The sequence below is a fragment of the Quercus robur genome, chromosome 8, assembly GCF_932294415.1.
Source record: "Quercus robur chromosome 8, dhQueRobu3.1, whole genome shotgun sequence".
Classification (NCBI taxonomy): Eukaryota; Viridiplantae; Streptophyta; class Magnoliopsida; order Fagales; family Fagaceae; genus Quercus; species Quercus robur.
In genome coordinates this window covers 13,549,340-13,568,851 of record NC_065541.1, presented here as the reverse complement: position 1 = coordinate 13,568,851, position 19,512 = coordinate 13,549,340, and the positions used below count along the sequence as shown (strand labels likewise).

Below are 19,512 nucleotides of genomic sequence, written 5' to 3'. Positions count from 1 at the left end.
TCCCCCCCCCCCCCCCACCCCCACTACAAAAAAAAAAAGGTCTTGTAGCCACATTTTTAAAATGCGGCTATAGGTCAGAAGAACGTGGCTATAGGACAATTTGGCTTATAGCCGCGTTTTTTTAGGCCGTGTTTTCAAATGTGGCCTAATCCTTGTGACTATAGACCTGAGGGGGTCTATGGCCGCACTTTTCAAACGCGGCCTAAAATCAGGACCTATGGCTGCGTTTAAAACATGGCCTAAGACTAGGACCTATAGCCGCGTTTAAAATGTGGCTATAGGATCGGACCAATGGCCGCATTTAAAACGTGGCTATAAGTCCTCAATCTACAGCCGCATTTAAAAAACGTGGCTATATACCCTTAAATTATAAATTAAAAAAAAAAAAAAAAAAAAAACTTTGATTACCAAAAATTAATTTTCGGTAAACAAAAGTTTTTTTTTAAAATTTAAATTTAAATTTTTAAAATTAATACTTTCAAACTTTAAAATTTCAATTTTAAATAAATTAAGAAATTCAAAACAAAAATACAAACCCAGCAAATTCAAATTCAAACAAAAACCCAGAAAATTTCAAAATTAATCAATCACAACATGCTTACAATACAAACACAACATGCTCTAAAATACAAGAAAACAGTACAAGAACACAAATAGAACATCTCCTTCAATGAAATCAACCCAAACTGAACACACAAATATTCAAGGAAAACAAAAGCACAAACTCAAAAATACAAAAATCCCCATAACAAAAACACAACCAAAAAGAGTCCATATGCTCAAACCAAAAATTAATCAAAACACAATCAAATAAAAGAAAATAATTTTCGGCCATGGGTCAAAGAAAAATAAAGCAAAGAGAGATAATTTTTTGAGGCACTTTAGCTTCATTGATTCAAAATCTTCAAATCTAAAGCAAAGAGAGACTCAATCTTCAGATCTACTGCAAAGAGAGACAGAAAGTTAAAGGGAAAAAAAATGAACAAAACTCCATATTTTCACAAACCCATTCATACAGCATCAGCAAGAAAGAGAGAGATTGAGAGAGTTTTGAGATTAATACGAGTGGTTAAGTTTGTGAGAGAGTTAAAGAGAGAGACTATGAGGGAGCTTTTTTTTTTTTTTTTTTTTTTTTTTTTGCTAGGACCATACGAGTGGTTAAGTCTGAGATTTCATATTTTGAAATCTCAGATTTTTTTTTTGGAATATGCCATAGGAATATTCTATGGCATATTCCATATTCTCCTTTACGTTGAAGTGTTGAACCCATTCTATGGGTGTTTTTTTTTTTTTTTGTAAGTCTATAGCCACGTTTAAAACGCGACTATAGACTTACCCTATAGCCGCGTTTTAAAAACACAGCTAAAACCACTTAAGTCAATAGCCGCATTTTTGAAAAATGCAGCTATAGATAAGATATAGCTGCATTTTTCAAAAACACGATCATAGACCCACGTGTTTTGTAGTGCCCCCCAAATTGTATTGTTTTGAAAACTTGATGCATTAGTATTTCAAGATATTTGTGTAAAAATTGCATTTGGATTAATAGAGATCAATTGAAAAAAAAAATCTTATACGCATTTCTTTCTGTTTCAATTACACGCCTCAAATCTTCCATAAATGCTCTTTGGTTTGGTAAAAATAAAAACCTTTCGCCAAAGCCCACTATAATCCAAACGGTGCAACCATTGGTCTCTGGCTTTAACGATACAAATCCCTTCAAACCCTTCTTGCAAATTACTTCTTGGATATTATCTAAGAAACTCATCATCACAGCATCCACACTGATCTCTCCACAGCCATGGCTGATAACTTGGACATGTTCAGAAAGTTGAGTGAGCATTTGATCCTGATCATCATCTCTTTCCTTTCCTTCAAAGAAGCCGTAAGGACTAGCGTTTTGTCCAAGCGTTGGCGTTACATATGGCATGAAACAAGGAACATTGAGTTTGATGAGAGAGCCTTTGTAGATGTTCGTGAATCTCAAGAAATGCAAGCCTCTCAAAGAAGGGGTTTCATGGATTTTGCACTACAACGGATCCAAAACTATCAAGGACGTGATATAGATAAGTTTCAACTCACATTATCTAAGCCTGAAAATTTTAATGGGGATATACAACGTTGCATTTCATTTGCCATCATACATAATGTGAAAGGTTTAGGCCTTGATTTTTCTGACCCAACATGGGCAGAAGATAACCTTGATAATCATGCAGCGTTGTTTGATTTGCCATTAAATGTGTTTGGACATATAGTTCTTGAATCTATAAAGTTGTTCTCCTGCAATTTTCGTAACTCTGACTTCATGAACTTTACAGCACTGAAGCAAGTCTCTTTCGGTTGGCTGGAATTATCACTGAGTTTTATTAAAGCCTTGTTAAGGAATTGTCCCTTGCTAGAGAGTTTGAGTTTGAAGAAGTGTTGGAACTTGGATCATCTTGAAATCAGTGGACCAAATTTGAGGCTGAAATGTTTTGTTGCGGATAACTGTTCTCTAATTTCCAATGAGATTGTCATTGAAGCGCCAAATTTAAGGTTCTTCAAATATTCTTGGACAATTCCTCATTTTGAATTTGAAATACACCCAGCCCATATGGAAGAAGCAGATCTAAGCTTTGGGATGGAGTTGGATTATGATGAATCTATAGGATATGATCTCTATAAACTCCGTCTACAACTTTATCCAATCAAGGCTTTGACTATTTGCAGCTTTATACTTCAGGTTTTATCTCTTTACATAAATTAATATATACTATTGAACAGTAATATGCAGTTATATTCAAATTTTTTATTATTATTTCAAATTATCTATTCTTTTAAGCATATGATATATACCTGGTGTATGGTAGTACCTCAAATGTATCTCTCTATAGGGCATCATGAATTTGACTTGATATTCTTTTGATTTTGATTTTGTGAGAAAACTAATGTTCATTTTTTTGGCATCTCTATATATGTAGTCTACTATCAACTTGTTCATTCAATATATGCAAATAAAACAATTGGAATTACACATCTATTTCCATTGCTTGAACATCTGTAATTCTTACTTCCGTCTTAACTAGAAGCCCTTTGTCTGTTCATTTGGTAGCCTCCGGTATTTTATTTGCAAGTAATAGGACAGAGGTGGGTTATCCCTTTTCAAGTGAAATTGTTGCATAAACTCTAACCTAATAGAGATTATTTCGTTTCTTGCAATAGGCAATAAAAGAAAATGAAGAAGAAAAAAGAGAGGAGGGAAAGAGAAAGGTGACAAATAAAATACAAGAACATCACTCAAAGTCGTATCATACTTGAAAGTTCAAAATATTACAAAAGGAAGGTTAGTTAAATTTAAAGGAAATAATAAATTTTACAAAGGCACTCTTTTCCTTGTTGATAATTCAATAGTTATGGGAGTGGGGTTTGACCACTAGACATGTTCATTGAAAATACTATAAATTGTCTGTTGAATTCCAAGTATCATGGTATAAAAAGATACTAAAGAAAAAGGAATATTAAAGAGAGAGAGAGAGAGAGAGAGTACAAATGATCACTTATCCTAAAATAAAGATAATAATTGCTAAAGTTGCCATTGAGTACGTGGCAATCAATTTTTAGCTAGGTTTTTAAAACTGGTGAAAACGGAAAGTCGATCTTAAAAAAACGAAAAAACATCTCCCTTTAAAAGTAATTCATGAATAACTCATGAATCCATAAGTGGTTTTTTGAATACTATTGGAAGAAAAGGAGAAAACCTCTCTAAAGTTATTATTGACCAAATTTCAAATTGTCTAGAACACTACAACTCACAATATAAACATTAAATAAATCTTAGGGCCGCTAGGAGGTCCTTACAAAACCTTAGAAAATCCTAATTCGTAGTAAGCATGATTAAGCTAGAAAATAGGAAAATTTGACAAAAAAGAAAATTTTGAGAAAATTACATAATCAAATTATATGGACTTTGGGAAATGTTTGAGAACAAATGTGACCAAATTATGACTTTTAAATTAACAACCGTAACAAAAACTAAAATGATCATAAATAACAAATTTGGCTAATTGAAAGCTTAACCAAACGAATTTGAGTGAAATACAATATATGTCTTCATGTCGTAAGGCGATGAGTTTCAAATCTTGTGATCCTCACAGCGATTCCTTTTACATCACCAAATTTCATATGATTTTATTATTTGCTACAATAATTTCTAGTACTACTTTTTGAATTTCTTGTATGTTGTTTTCACGATATCTCTATTTAGCAAAATTTTGTTCTTTCGTTTCTACATCAATCATAAACAAAATAAAAATGGTATAGCTACTATGGAACATAATATTTCAACTTGTTCACATGGTAGAGGCTTATGTTAAATATTGTGGAGGCTGAGTTTCTGCGAAAACTGCAAAAGCAAAAGCAGAAGGTAAACAAGAATGTGAAAGTTGATTAACTAACAACCCTTTTCCATATGTGCATTTACTACAGCTTATTCCCCATGGAGATGAACCACTGCGGATGGAGTATGACATGAACATAAGACACTTGATATTGAAGACTTCTATGCATCCATATGAATTCTTCGGAATCGTATTCTTCCTTAACAGCTCTCCTTATCTGGAGACTCTTACATTGGATATAGGCCCGGGAAGAATTTTTTATGTGAGTATCAATAAGAATGTTCAAATATATACACAACATACATATTTTTCACCTCGAACTTAAATCTTGACGGGTAATATTCCTTTGTTTTAGGATTACTCCTCTCCAGTCGAGGGCGAAAACCTTGATAGGTTCTGGCTTGTGCGCTCCATCAGATACACGTGTCGTCAAAAGTCTTAAGATTGTGGAGGTAAAAGGCTTTAAGGGGACATTGCATGAACTGTGCTTGCTAGGCCGCTTGATTATCTATGGCAAGGTCTTGCAACACATGTATGTTACTGTTTCAAAGGAAGAGGATGGTAGTGGTGGAAATGAGAACTTATACCGAGCAAGAGCTAATGGGATGCTGGCATTCCCAAGAGCCTCCTCAACTCTGCAAATATCAATCAATTAAATCACAATAAGTACTACGGACAACATTACATAACTTCTGACATGGCTTATTATGATTTGTGCATATAAAAGTGGTGTTAGCTAGTGACAAATACAAGTGAAAGTGATGTTGTTCCAATCCTAACAAATTATGTCAACAATTATGAAAAATGTTGTGTCCATATTATATATTTCTCATTAAATTCAGATTATACTATGTTCCTACTATTGGCTATTAATATTTAAATGAACAGCTCTCAGTTTATATATAGCATATGTGGAACTCGAATGAACTAAGATATTGATGTAATGTATATGCAAGTAAACTGCTGTGAAACTTATCAATTATGTTGCTTTTAAGCCATTGTGAGATTGTGATATTCTATATATATACACAATTTGGTTGCTTTAGTTTATTTGGTCAACTTTAATTATATGAATAACGGGAACCTTTTCCTCTCCATGTTTTTTTGCATTCTGTGTGAGCATTTGTATATATGTTCATGGATGCACGCATTAATAGGAGTTTTTTGATGCATGTACAGATTGTTGTACAGGTGCTATATGAGTATATGACCAGGTTGCGTTATCATGAATGTGTTGGTTCTTGAATTTTCACTTACAGCTTTATGAAATGAAATATAGAAGGTAACTGAACCTACCATGTTCAATTCCCATTGAGAGTGGAAATTGACTAATAGATACTTTCTTTTCGCCCAAAGGATGTTGCTGTGTTTTAAATTTTGCACGTCTTAAAAGTGCCGTGTACACTTCTCTACCGTCAAACTATGACATTAAAGTCTTAGCTTTTACAAATATTGTCCTTTATTTTTTGTGGCAGAAAATCATAGTTGTGTTCTTCCATTCTAAATGCTTGCACCTCCCAGCATAGTCATACTTAAGTGCTAAATAGAATATATATATATATATATATATATATATAATAAAAACATGAAAATAAAATTTGAAAATTATTGTCTCATACTTATGATGTCCGTACTCCATACTCTGGACATTATTTTGAAAAATGTGGATTCTTTATGTCAACACTTAATACAATAGTGTAAGGACTCAGTTCGTAACGACCCCAAAACGATATTGGGTTCGTACGTTAGAAGGCCCAAACAATATAATTTGTAGAGCGTGGGTATGAAATGCTAGGCCTTGGTCACCAGACGATGGCTAGTCGTGGTGTTCATACGGAAATAGACTATGCTTGCTCGAGAAGTCTTTCTCCTCGGTACGGTCTGGGAGGCTCTGGTTAGTCATGGTGTTCATAGCGATTTGCCCAAGGATAAACCTGACATGCTCAACAATAATCTATTCCGGTACATCATGAGTGGCTCCGGTCTTAAGACATTGTTCAAGGAACTTCATATCCTTATTCTTCTCCCTTTCTTAGGACTCCCTGGTCTGGAAGCCCCCCCCTTTTTGGCGCACAAGTCTTTACATTATATAGCCCGTCTCGGTTGATCCTGACCCTCCACCTATTTATCAGGCAGGCTCCTATTCAAATACCTGTCTCATCAGCCGCCTCCTCCTGCTTTTTGTTAGTTGCACTAACCGAAACCACACTGTTCAGGCGTCTTTTCTTATTAATATGGCTAGGATGTTTGTGGGCGTATTCAATGCGGAGGTGATGTATTTACCTTGAACCACACCCACTCTGTACCCCCATGTGGGTCCCATTCTACTCGCCTCTTCTTCTGGGGGCGTTTTGGAGGCAGTCTTCGACGAGATGTCGCTCTTCCCTTTGAAGTCTTGGGATGCCAAGGACAGGGTCATCTTCGGCTGCGTCTCTAGGGTATTTGGCCTTTCCCTACTCGTCCTCGGTAAATACCCTCCTCAGCACGGGCCCTGGGCCTTAGTGGAGAGTGGGCCGGGTCGTAAGTTCTCTGGCCCCACAATAGCCCTTCAAAATCCTGCTATCCGGCTCCTTGGACTGATAGGAGGGTTTTGATGACATCAGACGTCTATCAATGCTTGTAAATCCTTGTCACCTATTGGTTCCCGAGACTTTTCGTCTGCCCGAGACACGTTCTTGGAGCCTTTGGAAGGTGAAACGTGTCCTCATTAAATGCGGGCGGCTCTGTGCTTCCCACGTTCAACGGCGTGATGGAGATCTAATGGTGGGGATTTCCTTGCCTTTATGGGCGGGAAAATTCGTGCAGTTACTTTCGATGGGAGGCATAAATGATTTTTGGAACTGATTTGTCTCTTCAGTTTTGCACTTAAGAGTTCTAGTGCATATACCTTGGGTTCATCTGAATTTTCGTCCAAACTCAAGTCTATCTCCAACACAAAAAGCCTGTCCGAGGCATCTTTCCTCTTTTCTGTAAGTTCTCTGCCTTCATTAACTCGTGCTTTTTCTTTTCTGGGTTTATTTTTCTCTTGTTCCCTTCCTTCTCCCGTCATTGGTTGAGTTTGTCTAGTAACTCTTAGAGATGGTTAAATTGAGACTGAGGAAATTGGTTGATACTGAAGAGGCGATGGAAAAGTTCATTACCGATTATAGGATTCCCCCCAACGTGAGTCTGAGGCACTGTAAGATGGGGGAGTGGCACCTTCTGAGAGGGACGGGCGAGGTGGTAATTCCTGTTCTTGCCTTCGTAGAGGGGGGTATGAGAATCCCCATGGGGCCGGTAATGAAGGGTTACCTTAGGCACTTCCGATTAGCCCCCACCTAATGCACCAGCAACATGTTTAGGATTCTGGGTTGTGTGGATGCCTTAAACGAAAAGATGGGGCTAAGATTGACCCACCATGATGTGAATTGGTGCTATAATCTCCAAAATTTGAAGGAAAAATCCTATTATATGAAGATGAGAGACGAAAGGGTTCAACTAATCCAATGCCTCCCTGATTCCAACAAGGGGTTAAATAAGGACTTCCTTATCGTATCCGGTGAATGGCATGATGGCGTTCCATGCCCCATAGTGGAGGGAGAACCAGGTGGGGTATAGAGAATGGAAGGGTGCCGATCCTTTGCGCCATTTTAATTTAATGTGGTTCGGTTACTAACCATGTGCATGTGTTTTTTTTTGCAGATCCAAATGCTTTTCATCGACATTTTCACCTAGTTAACCGGGTGGACTTGGAGACTATTCTTCAAGCGGCAGTTTTCGTAAATAACGAGGATGGTCAAGTTAGAGCCGCTCACAAAATCTTAGGGTACGCTCCCCTTCATAAGTCATTTGCCGACCCAAGGCATGTGATCAACACTAGCTATCCTCGGCTTCCAAAAATTACCGTAGTTGAATCAGGATTTTTAATCTCCGAAGGATCTTCTGTCCCAAAGGGCATTCTACTGGTGGACCTCTCCCCATCTCACCAAGCAGCGGAGGACGAAGGTGAGTTGGGTCAGTCCGAGGAGGGATTTGGGGTATTTGACCTAGCCGACCAATCCGAGGATCCTTCTGGTGATCTAGGTGACCCAGCCTTGTCCGAAGCGGAACTGTTGTCAGTGGGGACATCTTCCTGAGCCGAGATGGGACTTAAGAGAAAGCCTTCGACCAGCTTACTCGACCTCCTCGAGGGTCAACCGGAGAAGGGTGCGCAGGGAAAACCGCAGTCCAGTGTTCCCTCCTCCCCATCTCAACCTCAACCCATCCAGACGAGATCTTCGTCTACTAAGCTAAAACCACAATCTCCTCGTCCCCAACTTCCTGCTCCTCCATAGTCAGCTCTACCTCCTTGGCCGGAACCCACCGACTCAAAGAGAAAGAGGAGTTCCAAGGGGAGGGAGCCCATGGAAGGGGGAAAGTCTTAATCCTCTCAAGAGAGGGATGAGATCTCGCGAGCCCAAAAACAACTGAAGATTGGGCACCAAAGCAAGGGGAAAGGAACCGAGGCCCAATCCACCCAAGGCAAGGGGAAAGGGACCGAAGCCCAATCCACCTAAGGCAAGGGGAAAGGGATCGAAGCCCAATCCGTGCCGAGTGCTTGGCTTCCCGCCCCCATGCTCCACGGGGAGCCATTGCTGGAAACCGCGTCCATGAGGGACCTCGGAGATGGCAAGGGGGGTTATGTGGCCAACGCACTAGGGAGAACCATGTTGCTGCCCACCGATGTGGAAGAATTGAAGAACATGAGGATGCAAGAGGTTTTCCTCAGTGCAAAGAGGTACTTGGACATGGTAAGACTCTGGAAACCTAAAATTCTATTAACTCTTGCTCCCGGACTTTCACTCACGATGTATTTATCTCACTTGACAGGCTCTCCAGACCACCTATAGGATGGAGGAGAAAGTTAACATGCAGAGTAAGGCCGCCGAGAATGAACGCGCCAAACGCATAGACGCCGCGCGGACCCTCAAAGCTTCCGAGGACGACCTCACAAAGGCTAAGGAGGCCTTAAAGGAGGCTATCCGAGAGAGGGATAGTGCCTCGGCGGGTTTAAATGGCGCCCAAAAACAGGCCGAGGAACAGACAAAACGTCTACTCGAAACCGATGATCAGTTGTAGATAGCCAAGGAGCAGATCAGTGATTTGAAGAAAAAACTGATCATGGCAGAGAATGCTAAAGGCATGGTGGAGTATGCCCGGGACGAAGCTGTGAGGGCCAAACAGGAGGCTGGGTTTGCCAGAAACGAGGCCGAAGCTGCTAGGGACAAGGCCGAGGAGGAGGGTTACGAGATAGGGGTGGTTGAAACCCAGACCTCCCTTAAAGCTCAAATTCTTACAGTATGCAGACTATACTGCTCCCAGGTTTGGGGAGAGGCCTTAAAACGAGCTGGGGTGGATGCTTCGTCTGACTTATGGAAGGCGGAGAGCATATTTTACCCTCCAGCCATCCGCGAGACTGCCTCCTCCATCTCTGGGGCTATGCGCTATCCACAAGAGGCTAGTGCTGCTCAGTCAGAAGCTGCTCAGATCATCGTCCCCTCCGGCGAGTTGACCGATGGAGGAGATCCTCTTGATGCGACGAAAGCACCTGAAGTCTGAATCCCGAGATGTCCAAGGAAGGTGCCGAGCCGACTGTCAGTGCTCAGATTCTTGATGCCGAGGAGCCAGCCATTCTTGCCCAGCCCCTGCAGGCAATTCCCCTCGTTGAGGTCCCCAAGAGCACCGACACCGATCCTGCTCAGCCTTCCCCAGAAGGGACTGTCCTTTAGGGCGTCGAAGCTAGTCCTATTCTGCCTTCCCAGGATATGGCCGACACAGAATTGAAGAAGTAGAAACTCCGGCCAGCCTCCGCATTTGTTTTTAGTTTAATGATTACCTAGTTTCTCTTTTATTTTGAAAACCTTATAGTTTGCTTGTAGTTGAACCTATTGAACACATATATGAAATTCTTTTCTTCCTCTTTCCTTTTGATTACATGTTAGTTGCCCTCGTCGATACTTACTATTGTTACAGACCTTATGATTTTTGAACTAGTTATCTTAATAAGTATAAATAGTTATGCATACGATATATTTAGAATCATGTATCGGAATGCTAGCTCACCCGCACCCATAGGGCATTGAACTCGTGTCTGAACCTCCTTCAATGGAGATATAGGCATCATCCGAGATGTCTCGTGTGTTGTTAGGTCCAACTTGGTATCCAGATTTCCTTTAAGTAGTTTGTTTCCTCATAGGTTTGAGTCCGAGGACCATGCAATACCTTGGTTTTGTCCAAGACTTAGCTTTTAAGTAGTTGGTTTCCTCATAGGTTTGAGTTCGAGGACCATGCAATACCTTGGTTTTGTCCAAAACTTAGCTTTTAAGTAGTTGGTTTCCCCAAAGATTTGAGTCCGAGGACCATGCAATACCTTGATTCTGTCCAAAACTTAGTTTTTTTAAGTAGTTGGTTTCCCCACAGGTTTGAGTCCGAGGACCATGCAATACCTTGGTTCTGTCCAAAACTTAGCTTTTTTAAGTAGTTGATTTCCCCACAGGTTTGAGTCCGAGGACCATGCAATACCTTGGTTTTGTCCAAAACTTAGCTTTTTTAAGTAGTTGGTTTCCCCACAGGTTTGAGTCCGAGAACCATGCAATACCTTGGTTCTGTCCAAAACTTAGCTTTTTTAAGTTGGGGAGATTAGCCCCTCAGCCAAGGTGTGGGACATCGGTTTAGGAGGATTAGCCCCTCGGCCAAGCCCCTAGAACCATCCGCGCTACTGACACTTCGAAGCGTAGCCCCTAATGGAAAAACGTAACCCCTAATGGAAAAACGTAACCCCTAATGGAACTTTATGTTAGGACACTACAACGGGCTGTTGGGAGTGATAGGGGGACTTTCTTGACCCACCGCCTGTGCCAACACATAACCCTTCCCACAGGCGGCGCCAATTGTAAGAACTCATTTCGTAACGACCCCAAAACGATATTGGGTTCATACATTAGAAGGCCCAAACAATATAATTTGTAGAGTGTGGGTATGAAAGGTTAGGCCTTGGTCACCGGACGATGGCTAGTCGTGGTGTTCATACGGAAATAGACTATGCTTGCTCGAAAAGTCTTTCTCCTCGATATGGTCTAGGAGGCTCTGGTTAGTCATGGTGTTCATAGCGATTTACCCAAGGATAAACCTGACGTGCTCAACAATAATTTATTCTGGTACATCATGAGTGGCTCCGGTCTTAAGACCTTGTTCAAGGAACTTCATATCCTTATTCTTCTCCCTTTCTTAGGACTCCCTGGTCTGGAAGCCCCCCCCCCCCCCCCTTTTTGGTGCACAAGTCTTTACATTATATAACCTGTCTCGGTTGATCCTGACCCTCCACCTGTTTATCAGGCAGGCTCCTATTCGAATACCTGTCTCATCAGCCGCCTCCCACTGCTTTTTGTTAGTTGCACTAACCGAAACCACACTGTTTAGGTGTCTTTTCTCATTAATATGGCTAGGATGTTTATGGGCGCATTCAATGCGGAGGTGATGTATTTACCTTGAACCACACCCACTCTGTACCCCCATGTGGGTCCCATTCTACTCGCCTCTTCTTCTGGGGGCGTTTTGGAGGCAGCCTTCGACGAGATGTCGCTCTTCCCTTTGAAGTCTTGGGATGCCGAGGACAGGGTCATCTTCGGCTGTGTCTCTAGGCTATTTGGTCTTTCCCTACTCGTCCTCAGCAAATACCCTCCTCGGCACAGGCCCTGGGCCTTAGTGGAGAGTGGGCCGGGTTGTAAGTTCTCTGGCCCCACAAATAGTATTTGGTTATTTGGTGTGTATAAAGTGTGGATATTAGGAGTGTGAGACAATCCTACCTAATAAATTTTTTTATGTCATGTTGTGGAATGTAAACTTACTCTGGTGTTGGTATATACATATGCTTTATATGACTTAAGTATCTATCCTATATGTTTTAATGTATATGTATTTTAGTTATGACCCTTATTATGCCATGAATCAAGATATATCCAGTATCTTTAATTCAAGCACAGTCAATGGTCAATATAAGTCAGCCATTATGTATGTACATATATATATATATATATATAGAGAGAGAGAGAGAGAGAGAGAGAGAGAGAGAGAGAGGATTCTTGTAATATATCATTTAGAAAATTAGAATAGTAAAAATCTAACCATTAATTAAGGGTTTTTGTGTGTGTGTGTGTGGATGTTGTTCATCAAGTTCAAACCTTATAATCCTTGCTTCCGCTCTCATCTTCTCTTTCTAATTTTCCCCCCTTTTGTTTTGACATGGCATCATAGCCATTATGTTGACTTCAAAAGGGTTCAAGTAGTCTATGTCCACCACTGCTTAGCTCAATCACTATTGACCATCGTTTAGGCTACTTAGAATCATAAATCATTGACCATCATTTGGACACTATTGTTGATTAGTGTCTCAACATAACTACTTCTCTCCGAGTATGGCGCTTTTGGACTAACGTTTTCGCATAGGTTTCGATTTTTTAGGGTCTATTTTCCCATTTGAGACTCTTACGTCACACTAATTGGTGTATCACTTTTTTTTTGGGTTCAATTTATGTGAAATACGCCAACTCACACATTTGTTTCACCATGACTTATTCCTCTGCTAATATTCTCCAAGCCACTAGTACAGCGTCATTCTCTTACCATGGTAGCCACTTTTAGGTCAGTGGTACAACCATTCTCTAGTCGTTGATTGACATTTTTTGTTGCCATGACTAGTGTTTTGCATAGTTCATTTCACAATATGCTCAATCTAATTGCATCCAATCCGGAAATTCATGGTTATGTTTTTCTCCACGAAAATACAATTCCAAACTCAAGAATCCACCTTGGGTAGTTTGAGGAGGAATATTCGTATACTCACATGTTCATATGATTTAATGCATTTGCCCTCTATTTCTATGTATGTGCACGTGTCTTAATCATGGCCCCTTACTATACCTTGAATCAAGGCATATCAATGATCTTTTAATAAGGTATAATCAATGGCCCATATAGGTTAACCATTATGTGTATGTATATGTTATTTTAGTTTTTTTTTTTGTAATATTCACCTTTGTATGGTAAAAATGTAGTCAATAGTCACTAAGGGTTTCCCTTGTAAATGTAAGCCATTAGTTGAACCGCAAAACCCTTACTTTTGCTCTCTTCTCTCAATAATCTTTTATGTTCTTCCTTTATTTTAACACTTAGATTTGATTCATGTGCCATTAGAAGATGCCCCTCTACCAAGGATAAAGCAAAATATGAAACAAGTTGACAGGTAGAAAAGAGAGATCTAATTAATAGTCTGATCTTTGTATTTCTTTGCTTGTTAAAAAGTACTACTACAACCAGTAACATAATGTTTTCTCAGACATAGAGAATTATCACCTATATCTGCCAGTAAGGAGAAAAAATCTATCACCATCCTCCTTTTCACAATAAAAATTAAAAAAAAAAAAAAAAAACAAACGAAAAAAGACAAATAGGAGGTCAGCTCTAGAGAGCGGAGACAATCTGCTTGGATTTAACACATTTTTATTTCTTTTTCTTTTTTGGGCTTGTTGATCAGCTATGTACAGACATGGGTCAGAGCAAAAATACACCTTAGAAATCGATGATGGGCTCCCCAATAGTCAAATTTCTCTCTACCGTCCACGGCAGGTTAAAGAGCTTGGCCATAATGAATTTGAAAATCTTGTTCACATTGATGTTGTGGGTTGCACTTGAGAAGAAAAGCGTCGCCTTCATTGCCCTTGCATATGCCCTGGCCTGTAGGTATATTAAACCATCAATATCATATATATATATATATATATATAAACTTTGATAGAAGCTACCTATAATTAATCTTTAACCAAAATTCTTTGCTTAAATTCTGACACGACTTTACAAAACATGTGGCCCTCCCTAACGCGGAGAGAGAAATAGGATTTGGCAAATGTCAAATTTCCAATTCTCAAAGATTGACAAAGGAAGACTTTTAAGTCTTCACCTATGTTCCTAGAACATTCTCATATTCCTACTTGGACGTGGAATATGGGTTGAAAATAATCACATATTATCTGCAATAATGTTAAAGCTACTGCAGTGTTTAGCCAACATTAATTTACTAATTATTCCTTTCTTATTCAAGAAGATTAACTAAAGGACTTACTTTACTTTTTTTGCTTTTTTAACTTTTTAATCAAGTGCATTTTTTTTTAATGTAACTTATCAAAACCCCATTTGTTAAATTGGGTTGGACTTGGATCCCACTTTAGAAAAGATATCCAAAATAAACTATCTAATGAAACAATTTTGTGGGAAACATTTAATTACCTGAGTCACAATTGTCCATTGCAAATCCGGGGGAAGCCTAACAAAATCATCAAATTTTGTTCCTATTATTATGGGAATTGCAGTCTGCAAAAAAAAGAAAAGAAAAGAAAATATAAATTAGATATAAATTCATATCCAATATTCATAACAGTGCTCAATCATGAACTTTGGGGCTCCACTAACTCTAAAAGACAACTAAAGGAATCATAGGCACTGATTTTGCAGGCCACAGGTATCAGCTTTGAAATCAAAGTTCTTTTGTGGGGAGAATCATTTTCACATTTATATAATGACAGAAAAACTATTGTATCTTACTTCATGTCTCTTTCTCTTTCCTCAATCAGGCAATTTATTTTCAAAATGTCAATTATTAATGGCATATAGAAGAAATTGAAGCCTCATTAACATTAATGGAGTAGTCACTATAGTCTTTGCTATGTCAACAACCTTTTCCATTTGTAAAACTGACATATACATCGATATTAAATAACTGATATTAACTACTAATGCAGAATTAATGTTTTCTTACATACCTGATTCCATTTTCTTGCTTCATTATACCATCCAATAACACTGCAAATGAACAAAAACACAAGCTTCTACTAATATCAGTATAATTATATTGAGATTTATTTTTCATTTAAAAGAATAAGAAAAATTATAAAGCATACCTATTTAGTGTAGTCCGGCTAGTAAGATCAAACATAAACAAAATTGCTACTGCATCTTTACAAGCCATTGGAACATGGTCCAGTGATCTGCGGTCACCTACATCCAAATATATATACCAAAAAATCATATTACTTGAAGTTATAAAATATGACTATATAATCACCAAAAATAAAAATCAAACAAGATTAGTAAAATTAATTAACATACCTCCCACATCCCATATTTCCAATGAAATCCGGGCACCTTGTACGGATAAAGTTTTATCCATCAAATTTAATCCTGCCATCTCCAAGTTTCTCTTTTCCTGCTCATCTCCCACATACTTGATCTTCAACCAAAAAAAATCATATTAGATGGAGTAAATCATGTTTTGAAGCTAAAATTTCATGAAGCTAATCACTAAATACTAAATCTACTTACCAAAAAACTAGTTTTACCAATCTGGCAATCACCCAACAAGCTGATTTTCAAGGTAACCAAATCCGAATCCAAGTCATGCTCACTACATGTGGTGCTGGCTTGTTCATCCAATCCCAAACCCGCCTCTACGGCCTCCGGCGGCAGCGCAAAAGAGCCCCGGCTGGACAACCGCCGGTACTGAGTCGACTTCCCTATTGAACAAACTATAATTCTATCCCAAATGAATCGAAAAAATTGCCTAATAAACGAGACCCTTTCTACTATTCTCCACCGGATATTGACATGAACAACTTTTCGACAAAGTTGTGTCATCTTTCTAGCTGCTCCATGAATAAACTTGGCCATGAAGATTGTAGGTACCTTCTTGTTCTCTCATTGTTTTTGTTTTTGAGTCTGTATTCTAATGTTGTTGTAAATGTGGTACTATGTTTTTTGAACTAACAAGGCTGAAGGGGGAGGTTACTGTGTTTATAGGGGGGCGGTTGACCGGTATTTTTAATATTTGTGGATTTCCAATACAGTCCAACTTGCCGGCTTCGTGGGTTTCTACGTAGAATTGGCTTGTTTTGGGTCAAGGTATGAAAGTTTTAAGTTTTTTTTTGGATATATGGTGTGAGGGGGTGTTTTGGTCATTTCATATAGAAGGGTTGTTTGGGAATTTCACATGCGTGTTGAAGTGGTGAAAGATGTTTGCATATAAGCTTTTTTAAAGTGATAAAACTTTGTCGACATGCACACAGACCAAGCATCTTTGTGATGTGGCCTAGATAAGAAGCCCCAAAGAATATAAGTTTTATAATAGGCAGGAATCATGTACGGTGGAAAGTCTTTTTGTATGGGAAAGAGATGCTATGCAATGAAATTCTGTGCAACTTTAGCCCATTAATTTGTTACGTTTTTAAATAATAGTTTTTAATTTTTTTAAAATATGCGTAAATGAAAAAGTGTGTAAAAATATATATAATATTGTTTGAAAATTGAAAACATGTGTTTAAAATTATGTACCGAACAGACCTTATTATATTCAAGAAAAAAAAATCTATTTGCATATCTTTTTAGAGAGGCATATAAAATACTATAGTTTCCTAAATTTGTAAGTCTATTTGGTATTCCATGATTTTCATAGTTTATTTTCATTGTATTCCATGATTTTCATAAGCCGATGCAAATCTACATTTGGAAAGAATTAGTAAGTTTCATTTCTACCTTCAATAATTGATATAAAGATTAAAGATCCCATTACATTACAGTGCTAAGATTATTGGAGTTTTTATTTCTAAATCTACTGACTTCTGAAAGTTTCAAAAATTGAATAGTTATTAATTGATAGGATGAAATGGGATTTTGATAATATCTCCCACGTTAAATAGTTAATCTATGGCGTGATTAATGATGAAATGAACATTTTCACAGAACGGTCTCACAGTTGATTGGTGGATCTAGATCAAGAGAATTTTAACCCTTTTGGATTTAAAAGGCCAAAGCTGTAAGCACTAGCTAACACAATTACACATTCCCCCCTCACCTTTTTTTTATTTTTTTTTTTATTTTTTTTCCGTTTCAATAAAGAATGAGTAAAATAAAAAAATATTTGTTTAAATTTTCTTTCATTGATTTGGTAAGAGATGGATCTTTATCTTCAACCAACCAGTATGGTATTTAATTTCTTTGTTCTTTACCGGCCCCATTAACCCTCTTATAATATGTGATATTATATCAACCTCTATACTATTGCTGTTGTTCTGTCCCTCTTCACACTTTTTGAGATGTTAGTACTAGTATTCATTAGGTGCACCCATTAATTAGTGTTAGGGCCTTTGCTTTTATGGAAATAGGTTTTTTAATAGTAATACTTAAATATTATTCCCACCGTCTACACCCTCAAATTAATATTGATTTCTCAATAGTAAAAGGAGGTACATTAAATCATGTCTACCTAGAAGTAGAACGACTATGAATGATCCCCTCAACCATCTTAATTAGGGGGGGAAATAATAGTCCCATTTTTGTTTTGGTTTGGTGGGATATATATATATATATATATATAAAGTTTACCAATCTCTTAGAGTATTCACATTCAGGTTTCTAAAAAAAAATATTTATTTACATTCTAAAAAACTATCATATCTATTTTACCAATTCATTTAACAATACACCCAACATCTAATTTTTTTTTTTTTTACATACAACACAATAAAATAATATAAACTACACAATCAATAATATAAAATAAAATAAAAAAATGAATGAGAGAGTCAGAGAGGAGAGAGGAGAGAGAAGAGAAAAGTGAGAATAAAAATGAATAAAAAAATAAATACAAACTTGCTAAAGTAGTTGTTATAAATACAAATTTATTGTTCACAATTGCTAAAAATTTTTAGCAATACATACTCGGGGTGAAGCTCAATTTGAACGTGTGTAGCTAAAATAGCCATATGCACATGATAATGCTCTTATATTATATAGTATAATTTATATAAACTGAATTGTTATTCATCACAAATGAAAGTATTCTACTTAATTTAAATAATATATATATATATATATATATATGGAGAGAGAGAGAGAGAGAGAGAGAGAGCACCCCCTTTGTTCTTTTTTTCCCTTGAGAGAGATAGGCAGATAGCATAGCAGCCATTTGCATGCATAGAAATTAGAAACACCTCCCCTTCCCTTTAAAATTGAAAAAGGCAAGTCCACATCTGTCTTTGTTTATTCAATCACATTCAAGGTGTATTAAAAAAAAGTCACATTCCAATCAAAAAAAAAAAAAAAGTCACATATCTTAAATCAGTACGTGCATACATAATTTTTTTGATTAGTAGAAAAAAAAAAAATCTAAAAACACATATTTTGTCACAACTAATTAATACACATGTCAAGTGGTGATTGAATTAATTTTCATAACCACTAACAGTGGACTTATGTGTAAATAACATTATCTGTTCACACATTAATTAATGTAAAAGTTATGTCAAAAACAAAGTGCATACAAAAGTATGTTTGTCCATACAAGAACTCATTAATAATTTATAATCAGGGTTTACCATCCCTTATTGAATCGAACACTTTAACCCCTATTGGTTTGGTGTTTTGTATTTGGTGGAAAAGGACCCCCATATATAGGCAAGGTCCAATGGGACATCTGGAATAAAATTCCACCTAACTCATCATTTTCATATACCAGTTTGTTTGCTATGTGGGAAATCTGCTGGGTAGGTATATGAATACTGAAAAAGGCATTTCCAAACTGCAATGATTAAAATATATAGGGAACTTAATCTTATCAAGTTATACATAATTATGATTGTGCTTTTTAATCAACAGTTTGGTTAAGAATTTTCTATTGTAACACATTAAATAAGTATCAGTAGGTATAGTCCTTCATCATGATCATGATAAAATGGTTTTCAATTTTTTCGTGTCAGACATTGATTTGTTGACACATCAAAAGAGGGTGAAAAGCTTAAGGAATTCAATGATGGTGGCACAAGCACAAGCACAAGCACAAGCACAAGGCATGCAATTGCGTGATGGTTCCTCTTCCTTAGAAAGTTTTGAGTCAGACTGTGCCATGCGTCAATTTTGAATGGCTTCAAAATGGTTGAATAGTAAAGCTTTTCTTTTCTGGTTGGTTGGTTGGTTGGTTTTGAAGTAGTTTCAAAGGATTTTTTTTTTTTCCTTCATAGTTTTATAAAATACTTAATTAGCTAATAAGTATTTTATAACTGATTTTTATATTGTT

General features: G+C 37.5%; 3 protein-coding genes across 3 annotated transcripts; 2 read left to right on the top strand and 1 right to left on the bottom strand.

Moving 5' to 3' along the window:
- The first annotated feature begins 1,801 nt into the window (after positions 1–1,801).
- LOC126695898 (F-box protein At3g62230-like) lies at positions 1,802–2,746 on the top strand. The gene has a single exon (XM_050392693.1). The coding sequence runs from the start codon at positions 1,802–1,804 to the stop codon at positions 2,744–2,746; it is 945 nt and encodes a 314-aa protein (XP_050248650.1).
- Positions 2,747–4,374: 1,628 nt separating this feature from the next.
- On the top strand, positions 4,375–5,123 carry LOC126693917 (F-box protein At3g62230-like). The gene is made up of 2 exons (XM_050389973.1): positions 4,375–4,638; positions 4,748–5,123. Exons 1-2 carry the CDS (start codon positions 4,495–4,497, stop codon positions 5,030–5,032), a joined length of 429 nt encoding a protein of 142 aa, XP_050245930.1. The 5' UTR covers positions 4,375–4,494; the 3' UTR covers positions 5,033–5,123.
- An 8,528-nt stretch (positions 5,124–13,651) lies between these two features.
- Positions 13,652–16,340, bottom strand: LOC126694681 (septum-promoting GTP-binding protein 1). Its single transcript, XM_050391070.1, has 6 exons — positions 15,768–16,340; positions 15,555–15,675; positions 15,347–15,443; positions 15,209–15,248; positions 14,676–14,759; positions 13,652–14,126 (listed from the first exon to the last, which is right to left on the bottom strand). The coding sequence occupies exons 1-6, from the start codon at positions 16,110–16,112 to the stop codon at positions 13,962–13,964; spliced, it is 852 nt and encodes a 283-aa protein (XP_050247027.1). The 5' UTR covers positions 16,113–16,340; the 3' UTR covers positions 13,652–13,961.
- Between the last annotated feature and the right edge of the window lie 3,172 nt (positions 16,341–19,512).